The 13301-nt window shown below is 34.5% G+C and overlaps 1 protein-coding gene across 1 annotated transcript; it reads left to right on the top strand.

Annotated features, from left to right (window-relative positions):
• LOC109837623 (salicylic acid-binding protein 2-like) lies at window positions 10280-12326 on the top strand. Its single transcript, XM_020405944.1, has 3 exons — window positions 10280-10708; window positions 11514-11663; window positions 11974-12326. The coding sequence occupies exons 1-3, from the start codon at window positions 10337-10339 to the stop codon at window positions 12256-12258; spliced, it is 807 nt and encodes a 268-aa protein (XP_020261533.1). The 5' UTR covers window positions 10280-10336; the 3' UTR covers window positions 12259-12326.

Here is a 13301-nt window from a genome sequence, read left to right as displayed (position 1 = left end):
ATGATGCATGTAACATCTCTTTTTACGTGCCTATAAATATATGGCTTGTGATTTGTATTTGAGTATGAATGAAAGAAAAATGAAGGATTGAGTGCTCATTGTCTTCTCTGTATTCTCTTTACTTATATTGTTATCCATTAGCTTTATAATACAATTAAAATTTTGACATATGATTTGATGAAATAATATTAGGAAATTTTGGTTAAGCTATTGCATTGTAGATTTATTTGTGTTAATTTATTGGTTAAAAATTTTATAAGGTAATACCCTTGAGTCTCCACACACACACACAAAGAAAAAGAAAAATGAAAGTTAAAAGATACCCCTTTTGGTCATTTTGCTTTAGACCTCTTGATTTGTTGTGTATTGGCTATCAAAAACCAATGACATTAAAATTTTGGTCACTCAAAATGAAGCTATCTAGGACTTTTTTTTATTACTATTTTTAAAGTCAGTTTCAACTAATGCATCATTGACTTTTTAGTATAGATTTTCATTCTTTATGTTTATTTTTTAATATGAGTAGCTAATTATTATAGGAAATCTAGAATTAGATGGAACTAGTTTAATTTTTTTTGTGTTTTTAATTTTCTCTTTTTGTGCTTAAAATGATCATGTTAGGATAATCAACTAAAGAACTAATAGGTTGAGAAAGAGATTGATAGTTTATGCTTTCATTGAGTGATTTGATAGGTTATGCTTATTCAAATCTAGATTATTATCTAGTCGTTTAGTTCTTTTCATAAGTATTAATATTGCTTAGAAATTATGCTTGTTTTAAGTAACTTGATAGTTTATGCTTAGGAAATCTAAGAAATATGTGATTAAAAAGAGTCTAATTCTTAAATGTAAATTAAAATTAACTAGTGAATTCAATTCTAGATTATTATTCTCCTCTCTTGATTTCCTCTATCTTTTCATTAACTTCTTGTTTTGATTTAATTTGATTTTTATTTTGTTCTTCTCTTTCTCTCATTCTTCCCTGTTGTTTTAGCCTTTTATTTTTGTGAAAACCCCTCTACCAAAAACACTCACCACTTTTACCTACAACTCTCATTAGTTTCCTACACAATTCAAGAACTCACTTAGTTTATTTTTTGAATACTCTCCCTCCTCCGTAAATCGATATCTTAAATACTATAGCTTGATGTTGTGCATTTGTGCATTTGCAACCGTTGCATGTTTTTATCCCCATTAACAATACATTTTTTTCATGTTTTACAAAAAGAACCAAACAGGGCCTAAAAACTGCGAGAGGTTTTACCGCTACGGTACATTAGGCTCACATGCTGAAAATTGGGCAGATAATCATCAACCGTAGAATTAAACCAGCTCCTTAATTATTGTCATTATCGAATATTAATACGACCCCACCTTGCTCGAAGATATCGTTATGATTTGACATTATTCATAGGGGCTGTTTGGTTCGCTATTATAAGGGGTGGAAAACTCAGAAAACCCTTCCACGTCAGATTTTTAACCCTCCACGTCAGTTTTTTTGTTTCCGTCCATTTCTTTGTGCCGCTTTGGTTCGTTCGGATGGAAGAGGAAAAACTCTACTGAAATCGCTGCCAGCTCAGATTTTTTTCCCTCCCCGATTTCCTTCCCCAACCGAGTGAAATTGATAAAAACTCTGCCACGTCAGATTTTTTTTCTTCTCTGCTTTGTTTACAAAAGTTTTCCTTTTTTTTCTATGCGAACCAAACACAAGAAAAATAAATACATTAGTTTCTCACTATTTTTTATGTGCGAACCAAAGCAAAACAATCTATTTCTTGAAAAAGTTTGAAAAACTCAAAACTTGTATTTCTTTACATGGAATTGCATTTCCCTATATCAAGGAAACGAACCAAACAGCTCCATAGATGCATACTAAGCTAAACCAAACTAAAAGACAGTGTAGGATATATATTTAGTTAGATATCCACGTCCAAAAGGCTTGATATACACCAAGGACTTTAATCGAATATTATTAATTTATTAGACTACATCCTTACATTTTGGATTTAACCATAGAACATGCAAATCCGTATCACCTTCTCTTTTTGTAACTTCGACTTGGTCTTGTGTGATCAAATCAACCATTCTCAGTTGAGAAAATCGTGGGAAGTGATGTTGTTGAGAGAATATTTCTCAGAGGTAGTTTTTTTGAGGGGTGAAGATGATGGGTTTGGTATCTATATATAGTGGAGTGTTCTTTTTGAAAAAACACAACACAGAAAAAACAAACCTCTATCATATTACCAGAGCCCCCTAAAAAATCCATCTTTCTTTTCCCTATTATCTGTTTCGTGCATTTGTATCAGAGCTATTATCCTATAGTCTTCTCTGTTCTCCTAATATCCGATAGACTATATTTCTCTGTTGACAGCTATTATCCTAGGTGACAACTATCGAACTCCTTTTTAGTTTCTCTGTAGTCAAAGCTTACTTTTTTCATAGCCAAGTTTTGTCATAGCCTACATTTTTCAAGTTTTGAAGTCGAAGAGTACAACCCATTTACCTACCCACGTGACCGACTCCTCAAACCATTCTTTTATTTTATTGGACAGTACTCTATACTCATTTTTTTTATTCATTTTTGTGAAAGTCCCTCTTAAAAAAGGGGCATTTTCAAATAAGTCCCGAAATGTTACATCAATATCCCGGCTCAGCTACAAGTTTAAGGCAATTGCACTTTCAACTACTGATTTCAACCTGATTTGCTGGTATTCCAGCATCCGTACAGAAGCCCGTTAATTATCAACTTCAACCTCGCTACGACCTCCGATCAGAGACGACGCCAAAACTTCGACAAATGATTCTTCGGTCAACACCACTAAGTGATGATCTCGCTCAAATTGGAGTTTACTTTCTCAACTCGAAACAGTCAGGTTCTTTTAATTTATTTATTTTATTTTTTAGTATCTAACTTTATTCTATTTTTAGTATATCTGTCTATACATCAACCTTATATAATATTTTAAATTGGAATTTTAGTTTTAGTTCTCTACCGAATGGCTAGTAAACTCGTTCTATCAGAACTGGAAAAAAATTGATAAATTTAATGATTAGTTCTCTACCGAATGGCTAGTAAACTCGTTCTATCAGAACTGGAAAAAAATTGATAAATTTAATGACAGTAATTATGATATGTGGTAAGAAAAATAGGATATGCTCTTATTCATGATAATATCGATGATGTAATCGAAACCACTGCTCCAACCCTTATTGATAAATCTACACCTGAAGAAAAGAAATAATTTGAACAGTGAAAGTCAGAAGATAAAAAGGCAAAAAGCTTAATGCTCATGTTAATGGATGATAACTTAATAAAAGTTTTTGAAACTTATAAGACTTCCATGGACATGTGGAATGCTATAAAAGAAAAATACGACACCGCCTCTGAAGTTAACATCCAACTCCTCTTGCATAAGTATAATTCTTATCGTATGCAAGAGAGAGACAATGTCGTAGAGCATATTAACAAGATGATTATCATAGCTAAGGACTTATCTACTACTGGGACCGAAATCTAGGAAAGAATGCAAGTGACAACTATTTTAAATAGTCTCCCCATTTCCCTTGCTATGGCTGTCACCATATTAAGAATGAACTCTGCCATTAAATCTGTCTCTGATCTTTCTATGCACCTAGCGATAAAACATGACTTAATAGCCAGTAGGAAAGAACCAGAACTGAATATAGTATAGCAAGAGCTGATTATGTCCTCCAGAGGCATAATGCTGGAAGCTATAAAAACCCCAGTCCTAGTAAACCACAACCATGAGGACCGAAATCACAGCAGTTCATAAGAAAGAAAGTACCACACGGAGCTTGCTACAATTGTAGAAAGTTCAAGCATTTCAAGCCCACTTACCCGCAAGGTGAAAAATAGGAGAATAAGGGGAACTAGCAAAAGAGAATTCATCGGTGTGACGGAATTCAATGCTGTGATGACGGATATCAGTGATTGGTGGATCGACTCCGATGCAGCCATACATATCACAAAGGATAATAATGGAGTCACAAAATTCACCGAGTTAAAGAAATGAGAACAGAGAATCTATATGGAAAATAATACCTATCTCGATATAAAAGGTATTGGTTCGTATAGATTGGATCTTGGGGACAATATTCTTGTCCTTAAAGATGTATTCTATGCACCAGGAATTTAGCGCAATCTGATCTATGTTCCCATCTTGATGAAAAAAGTACTGGAAGTTAGGTTCTACAATAACCGGGTTTCTATAGGCAAAAATAATAAAATATATGCTATGAGAAAATATGTGCCCGAGCATGAATTATGCATTTTTCTAGTAGTTTGTAATAGTTCTGATAATAAAATTTTGAATTTAAACTACTTGTCCTGTTATATTTCTGAGTCTGAATTATGACATTCTAGACTAGGACATACTAGTATTTTAAAAATAAAAGAAATTATCATAATGAACTTACTTCCTACACTATCTAATGTTCAATTACCACCATGTGAATATTGTTTAACTAGTAAAATGACTAGAAAACATTTTATTGGCGGACAAAGAACCAATGAACTTTTAGGTTAATACACTCGGATATTTGTGGTCCCCTAAGTGTCAAAACTCATAATAATAAAGAATATTCTATTACTTTTATAGATAATTATTCCAAGTTTGCACACGTCTATCTTATATCTAGAAAATAAGAAGCTCTTGACTGCTTTAAGAGATATAAGATGGAAATTGAAAACGAACTTGGAATGGAAATTAAAATTTTGAGAATTGATAAGGGTGGGGATTATAACTCTAAAGAATTTGAGAGTTATTGTATTCAGCATGGACTTAAAAGGCATACAATAATGTCATATACGTCACAACAGACTGGTGTTACTGAACGAAAGAACAGAACATTACTGAATATAGTTAGATGCATGTTGTCTTATTATGGTCTCTCTAAAAACTTTTGGAGAGAAGAATTGTTAACTGCAAACTGTATTTTAAATATAATTCCCACCAAATCAGTTGTATCTATAACTTATGAATTATGGAATAGAAGAAAATATAATCTGAGTCATCTCAGGAAGTAGGGATCTATAGCCCGTGTTCTTATTCCATATCAACTTAGATATAAGTTGAATTTTAAAACAATAAAGTATAGATTTATAGGGTATTCAATAAAGTCAAAAGGTTACAAGTTCTACAAAAAAGAAAAATGGGTTGTTAAAAGCAGAGATGTTATATTTCTAGAGGAACCTAGAGGAAGAGGAACAAGTTCGTGAGGAAACAGAACCTCTAACTATAATAGATGATGATTATTACGGTGTTGTTCCCACTAATGACCCTGATATTGTGAATGAACCTAATATTGAAAATGATGAAATACCTAGGAAAAATAATGTACCTCATCAACCGGTTGTAGGCAACAAAAGGCCAAGAACAAAACCTTCATGGATGGATGATTACTATTTGTATTTATGTGAGCCATCTTGTTTCTCTGTAGATATAAATATAGAAGAACAAGATCCCTTAATCTTCTTTGATGCGATGAAATCACATGAATCAGCTTTATGGCTAGAATCTATGAGAGAAAAACTTGATTCTATAGAAAAGAATAAGGTATAAGAGTTATGTGATCTATCAAAAAATAGAAAAGCCATAGGATGCAAACGTGTGTTTAAAAAGAAATATCATATTGATGGATCTATTGATAAATTCAAAGCACGGTTGGTTGCTAAGGGTTACAACCAGAAGGCTGTAATAGATTTTTAAGAGACGTATTCTCCTGTAGCTAAATTTGCATCAATTAGAATTATTTTGACTATTGTTGCATATCTTGATTTGGAGTTATTCCAAATAGTGTTAAAACTACATTTCTTAATGGAGAGTTGAATAAAGCGATATATATGCAACAACCTAAAGATTTTCAGGTGAAAGGATAGGAACATAAAATTTACAAATTAATAAAATCTCTATACGGTTTAAAACAGTCTTCTAGACAATGGTATCTCAAATTTCATGATGCAATCACTAAACTTAGTTTTATTCAAAATAAATTAAATAATTGTGTATATGTCTTGAAAAGTAGGGGCAAATTTACTATACTATCCTTATATGTGGATGATATTACTTGCTGGAAATGACATAGAAATGTTGAATAAAATCAAGGTAGATCTCAGCGAAAAGTTTGAGATGAAAGACATGGAAGATACATCATATATTCTTGGAATTTAAATAATTCGAGATAGAAAGTCTAAAATGCTAAGTTTAAACCAAGAAAAATATTTAAGGCCAGTTCTGAAAAGGTTTGGAATGGAGAATTCCAATCTAGTGCTAACACCGTTAGTCATGGGAAAGAGATTATGTAAAGATCAAAGCCCTAGAGAGAGCCAAAAGCCATTAGATGTTTCATATGCTCAAACAATTGGAAGCTTGATGTATACAATGTTGTGCACCAGACCTGATATAGCTTATGTTGTAAGTCTAGTCGGCCGATATCAAAGTAATCCAGGACCAGCATTTTGGGAAGTTGTTAAAAGGATTATGAAGTATATTAAAGGTACATTGACTCTTACAATTAGTTTTTCAAGCCGATTCACTTGATCTCCTCGGTTACTCCAATGCTGATTTTGAAGGTGATAAAGATGATGGAAAGTTCACTTCGGGTCACTTGTTCATCTTTGGAGGAGTTGTTTCTTGGAGTAGGAAGAAACAAGTAATGGTGTGTTGCTAGATATACACAAGAAGCTAAATATATAGCTTACAGTATGACAACTACACATGCTGTCTAGATAAGATGTACGGTTTTTTATTGATCTAGATCTCAATTTGTTAGAAGGACCTATTAATATTTATTATGATAATCAAGCAGAGATTAGCTTGATCAATAGTGGTATGGATAGCTTTAAAAGAAAATATATTGAGATCTAGTATCGCTATATTCGAGATATTATAGAAAATGGAGAAATCAAAGTGACTTATATCACTACTACAGATATGATTTCTGATCCTTTGACAAAAGGAATACCAGCAAAATATTTTATCAAACATGTAAGTTTGATGGAACTTAGGAATAAATAAGTCCAAGTAAAATTTCATGAATAATTAAATAAGAGTTACTCTCTATGAATAGTGGGAGTAATGGTAAGAAGAAACTTATGATCGCACGGATAGTGGGAGGCATGTTACTTGGTTAATTTGGTCAAGTAGGATGTGTAACTTTGACTTGGTCTTGTGTGACCAAATGAACCATTCTCAGTTGAGAAAATCATTGGAAGTGGGGTTGTTGAGAGAACATCTCTCAGAGATAGTTTCTTAAGGGGGTGGAGATGATGAGTTTGGCCTCTATACATAGTGGAGTTGTTATGGTGTTCCCATTTCGTCAAAGTGCAACTCAGTGCTAAGCAACGAACAAATATACTTTTTGCGTGCTATGCCCCAATTAACTTGGCAGCCAAAGACCAATAGAGATAACAACTTAGCCGACTTGTCGAGCCGACATCCCTCCATGTCGACTCGAAACGTGGTACTTGCCACCCCCTTTGTTGAAGACGACTCGCCACGAGTCCACCTGACCACTTGCCTCACAACTTGCGATGTCGACTTGAAAGGCGTTACTTCTAGGCGAAGTTAGAGGACAACTTCTGTCTCAAGCCTATCCCTCTGTGACAATGTGTCAACATCGCATTTAATGCTTGGCAGAGGCCATCATGACTCTAGCCCAAATAGTATTCATGACTCATCGGACCACGTGGGCCCTGACCATGCCGCCAGTATCCTCCCATTTAATGCCGAAACGACTTTCCCTCCACTCGCTGGCCGACACCTGTAAAGAAAGTGTCGACGTGGCCGCCAGCCCATACTTCGCCACTGCCTCACTGCTCTCGGTCGAAGTGACCAATTTACTCTTGCCACCTTAGTATAAATACATGTACTATTCTAACATGAGAAAGGTTCACAAATCTGATATATATGTTAACGCAAATACTACACAATAACAAGAACACACAGTTCTTATTTTCCCACTCAATAGCTAACTTGATCGTTGAAGGTACAACGGGGGAACTAAACCCCCCCTCCTCTTATGAATCTCTATTTATGCAGATTCTTCAAATACCCAACTTAAGAACTAGACATAAAGTCAGAGAAGAAAACAGTCCCTCTTCAACACTGAACAAACCAATCCTATCCTAGATTTAACTAACCGTGTGATTATATAAACCATCAACAATATTTGTTCTCTTTGAAAAACACAACACGGAAAAAATAAACCCCTATCCTATTATGGGAGCCCCCTCAAAAATCCATCTTTGTTTTCCCTATTCTTTGTTTCGTACACTTTTGCCTCTTTGCCTATTATTCTTAGGTCCCTGTTAGGACCCATGTTCGTCCACTTGTAGGGATATATGCATATTATGTGAAAAGTAATTTATGATTTACATATATTTTTGTGTAATTTTTACATAAAAGGAGTTAAATATAATCACCATGACAAAAATAATGGTATATCTGTTGTTAGTTAGGCACATATTCTCATTAATTCTGGCCGTTGATGCAAGCGCATGATTTGGAGTCTAATAATAAAATATAGTTGTAGATGTGGATACAAAGTATAGTTGTAAAAACACCAATTACAAAGTGTTTATAAATTAAATCGTAGTCGAAGTCAAATGTCCACATAGCCTCATGTCAATACAAAAAAGAAACTAGGGTGTTGCTACAGGGACCCTAAATAGGGTACCCTACATGGAACATGTGATGTGTCACTTTCCTGTCCCGTGACGCACTGTTCATGAACAGTGCGTCACGGGACAGTGAGGCGACACCTCACCTGTCCTACTCAGGGTCACCTATTTTGGGGTCCTTGAGATATTTTCCAAGAAACTATTATACCTGTCATCATAATGGTTGTTCACTAAATAATAAATGGGTATAATAATAAAAAAATAAGGTTAGTTACGAACCGGTGGTTTTGAATTTCATATACCTCTAGTTTTATTTTCTTAGGCTCCGTTTGGATATCATGACATTTTACTTGTTTCCATAGTGTTTTTACAAAAAACAAAACACCATGCGTTTGGAAACCATGGTGTTTTTTGAGCTAAATCATAATTGTAGCATATTTAATAACAAAATAATAATATAATAATAGTTTAATAATATATTGCATAGTAAATATAATATAATATATAAAGTTTTAATATGTATTATATAATAAATAGTATAACAATTTATAAAGTAAAATAATTTTTAATACTAAAATAATTTATTGCTAAAAAATCTTAGTGTAAAAATAATATATTCATAATATGATATTATTTATTTATATCATAAATTATTGATAAACTCTAACATGTTAGACACCATAATATATTATATAATATTAAAATATTTATAATATACTAATTTATTAATAGTATACTCATAATAACATAATATTAAAATGATTAATAATATTATATTATATCAATAATAGTATAATATTATAGTAATAATAAAACAATATTATTTTACAAATATTATATAAAGTATAGCGATAACAAACTGATATACCAAAGTAATTAAATCTATTATTATTTGAATATAATATATAATAGTTATAATATAATATAATAGATTAAACTAAGATATAGTATTATCATATATTATACAATATTATATTGTATTATATTTAATATTATAATACTATAATAATATAAAGTAACTATTAAAATATTTTATTTATAATATATTCTATTATAACTAGTATAATATATATTAATAATATGTTTAATACTAATGTTGTTACGAGTCAAACTAGTGCTGACCAAAAATACTAAACAGATTGTTTTAAAAACACTTTAAGAAGAAAACACATTGTGATGTATTTTTATAAAAACACAATAAGAAAAATACAATGTTATCCAAACGAAACCTTAGAGTGGAATTCTTTGTCTCTTACCCTCAAGTTGTCAACTGTTAAACTATTTTTTTTTGAAGCCTTTCTCTAAGAATAACAAAGTAAAAAAAATTCAAACTGAGGTCTAGAAGAATAGAAAATTCGAAAGAAAAACACTACAGACACACCCCCAACCACACCTTAGGGCATATCCTCTCTCTCAGCTATAGTGCATGGGGCCCATTTTAAATTTTTTTTTAAAATCTAAAGTGGACCCCGTGTACTGTAGCTGAAAGAGAAGGTGTGCCCCAAGATGTGGATGGGGTTGTGCCTGCGGTGCCATCCAATTCGGAACAACGATAACAGAGGGGGTCCATATATCCAATAATTGACCCTTTTGTAATAGAGTGCTCTTGGCCGCTAGCAAACTACTAGAGTATTCGATCGCCTCTATACATAGCACACAGCAACTTGACACCAATTCCCAGATCAGGAGGGAACCATGGCCGAACCTACAGAGAACAAGCGCCGCATAATTCTGGTCCATGGAGCTTCCCATGGAGCGTGGTCCTGGTACAAACTAGCGACACTTCTCAAATCCGCAGGACACCAAGTGACGATCCCTGACCTCAAAGCCTCGGGGATCGACGCAACGAGGCTCGAGGAGGTTGCTTCTTTCGCTGATTATTCGCAGCCGCTGATGGATGTCGTGGCTTCGCTACCGTCGACGGAGAAGGTGATCTTGGTGGGTCACAGCCTCGGCGGGCTCAGCGTGGCGCTGGCGGCGGAGAAGTTCCCGGAGAAAGTTGCGGGTTTGGTTTTTGTTACGGCGCTTATGCCCGACTGTGAATCTAGCCCCGGCCGTCTTCTTAAGGTACTACGATAATCTCCATGTACGTTTGCTCCTTATTCTCATAGATAGAAAGGGTTTTGTGAGAAAATATCACAGCCCATGACGTTAAATCTATATCTAAAAGATGTCAACCTTTAGATCTATGTAAGAATCCAGAAATCTAATGATCTACTGGAGCGGGTGCACTTATACTTTTTCAAGGTTTGGGTCTCTCTAATTTAGATGAATAATGATAAGTGTGGGTACACAAGAGTTGTACTATTTTTGTACTATTACATAATAAAAAGTGAAACATTTCTTATAAATTATAAAGGGAAATAATGAGCTTCTCTGAGCCCTGCTTATTTGTGTCTAGTTATCAAGAATTTCAAATTTTTTAGTACACTTCGCATTTTCCAATTTAGATAGGAATTATCACATCAATGATAATGTTTTTCTCTTATGGTAAATATTAGTATATACTTTAGAATAGGGCTCTTGCCCTATTTTTACCTTAGAAAAGATTTATACAAAAAAACTGAAAGATTTTTTTAGACTATATCTAGATTAGATTAATTGGGAATAAGCGGCAAGGTAATGATATTGTTTTTGGATAAATTTCATCGAACCTCTTGAACTTTGTGGAGGTTTGCACAAATCCCTTGTAAAATTTATAAAGTAAAGAGGACCCATGAACCTTCAAAATTATGCAATGCTCATTTGAACGATCAAAAATTGTCAACACAAAGGATAAATGGTCTAAAATATCATCATTAATTACTATCTTCAATAAATATTTTGCGAACTTATGCTGTCAAATTTAATTTATTTGAACATATGCATGTAGGATCTCCTGTTCAGTCCACTGTTTATGTCGCTCGATACACAGCTCACCCCTATTGAAGCCCCAACAGAAAGTAAAATTCCTCCCCCTTCCAGGATGATATTCGGTCCTCAGACCATCGCTTACAACGTCTTTCAACTCTGCTCACAGGAGGTATACATCTCGATTTTTTGTGCTACGTACACAAAAACTACAATAAATTTCACGAAACCTGCAAACTGTTTGGTCCGTTTTGAGATAACTGGAACCTTTTCTTTTTGTTTGATGTACATTTGGGAGCGAGAGGAGTGGACCCTAAAAACTTATTAACCTTTTTGGAGGTCAGATGGCATTTCCAGACTTTTTTGGGAGTTATATCGAAGTGCTCCAAACTTCTCATAGAGATAAATTTTTGTGAAATTTACATGCATGGGACATGGATTTTTGAGCTTAGAATGATATAATGAGATGTTTTGGTGTGTAGGATCTCATGTTAGCGAGCACGCTCCTGAGGCCTTGCCCGATGTTTTTAGAAGATCTTGAGAGCACGTCGGCATTGTCTAAGGACAGGTATGGCTCGGTGCCTAGTTTCTACGTGGTGTGTTGCGACGACGCAATAATCGCGAAAGAGTATCAGCAGCAGATGATTCGGAATCATTGTGTGAAGAAAGTGTTCGAGATTGAAGGATCGGATCATATGCCCATGTTTTCAAGGCCACAGGAGTTGTGTCAATCTCTACTTGAAATTGTTGAGCATGTTGATGACTAATGAAATCTATTTCCTATGTTGTTATCTTTCAAATGAATAAAAATTGTAGCTTTGTTTCTTGCACATCATTCTCATGTTTGTCAGTCCATATTGTGGTTGTATCGCTTCATAAAATCATACTCCTTTTAAAAGTTGGAGTTATGGAAAAACTTTCTACGGATAATATTAATTAATTATATTGTCTGTCACTTGTCAAAATTGTGTAACTAAGAGCATCTTATTGAACTATAAATAGCCTATAAGAACAAATATTCAAGGGAAAAATGTGTACAAACCCCAAAAACAGAAACTTCTTGTGATGAGGCCCCTCATAGTTTTCCCCATGTGAATCAGCCCCTTGATGTGTGACACTTTGTACTGTAGCCCTTTTTTTATTAATTATTACATGCCAGCTAAGCTAAAATCCCCAAATTATCCTTATCCTCTCTCCTCAATCCCTTAGACCCAGCACTCATATCCTCTCTCTCTCTCTCTCTCTCTCTCTCTCTCTCTCTCTCTCTCTCTCTTTCCTCTCTCTAAAACTAAGAGCTTTCTCAAGCTCATCACCCTGACCCTCGCCCTCCTCGCCGTTGCCTCCGCTCAGGCCCCCAAGGCTCCCCTCGAGTTCGTCGCCGCCTCCCGTCCCCTCCTCCACCCGTCCTCGTCGCCGTAGATCGCCGCCGCTCCCCCGTCGTAGATCGCCGCCACAAAGCTTGAGGAAAACGCTCGAAAAGCTCGGGCAATTGAAGACTGTTGAGGAGTGCAGGGAGATGATCCGAAGGTATGATGTTAATAGAGATGGTGTTTTATACTTTGATGAATTTAAGAAGATGATTCTACGAGAGTAGCACTACAACAAATTGTACTTTTTCCGACGCTTATTCCCGACGCATGGTTAAATACGTCGCCAAAAATTATGTTTTTCCCGATATTTTTAGTTAGCGTCGGCAAAAAATATATTTTTCTCGACGTTTATAATTTGCGTCGCTAAAAGTGTATATTATTAGCGACGTTTTAACTTAGCATCGGTAAAAGTTATGTATTTCCCGACATTTTTTTATTTT

This window comes from Asparagus officinalis, chromosome 4 (genome assembly GCF_001876935.1).
Source record: "Asparagus officinalis chromosome 4, Aspof.V1, whole genome shotgun sequence".
Taxonomy (NCBI): domain Eukaryota; kingdom Viridiplantae; phylum Streptophyta; class Magnoliopsida; order Asparagales; family Asparagaceae; genus Asparagus; species Asparagus officinalis.
The sequence above is the reverse complement of the archived record's forward strand: the minus strand, read 5'-3'. Positions and strand labels throughout refer to the sequence as shown.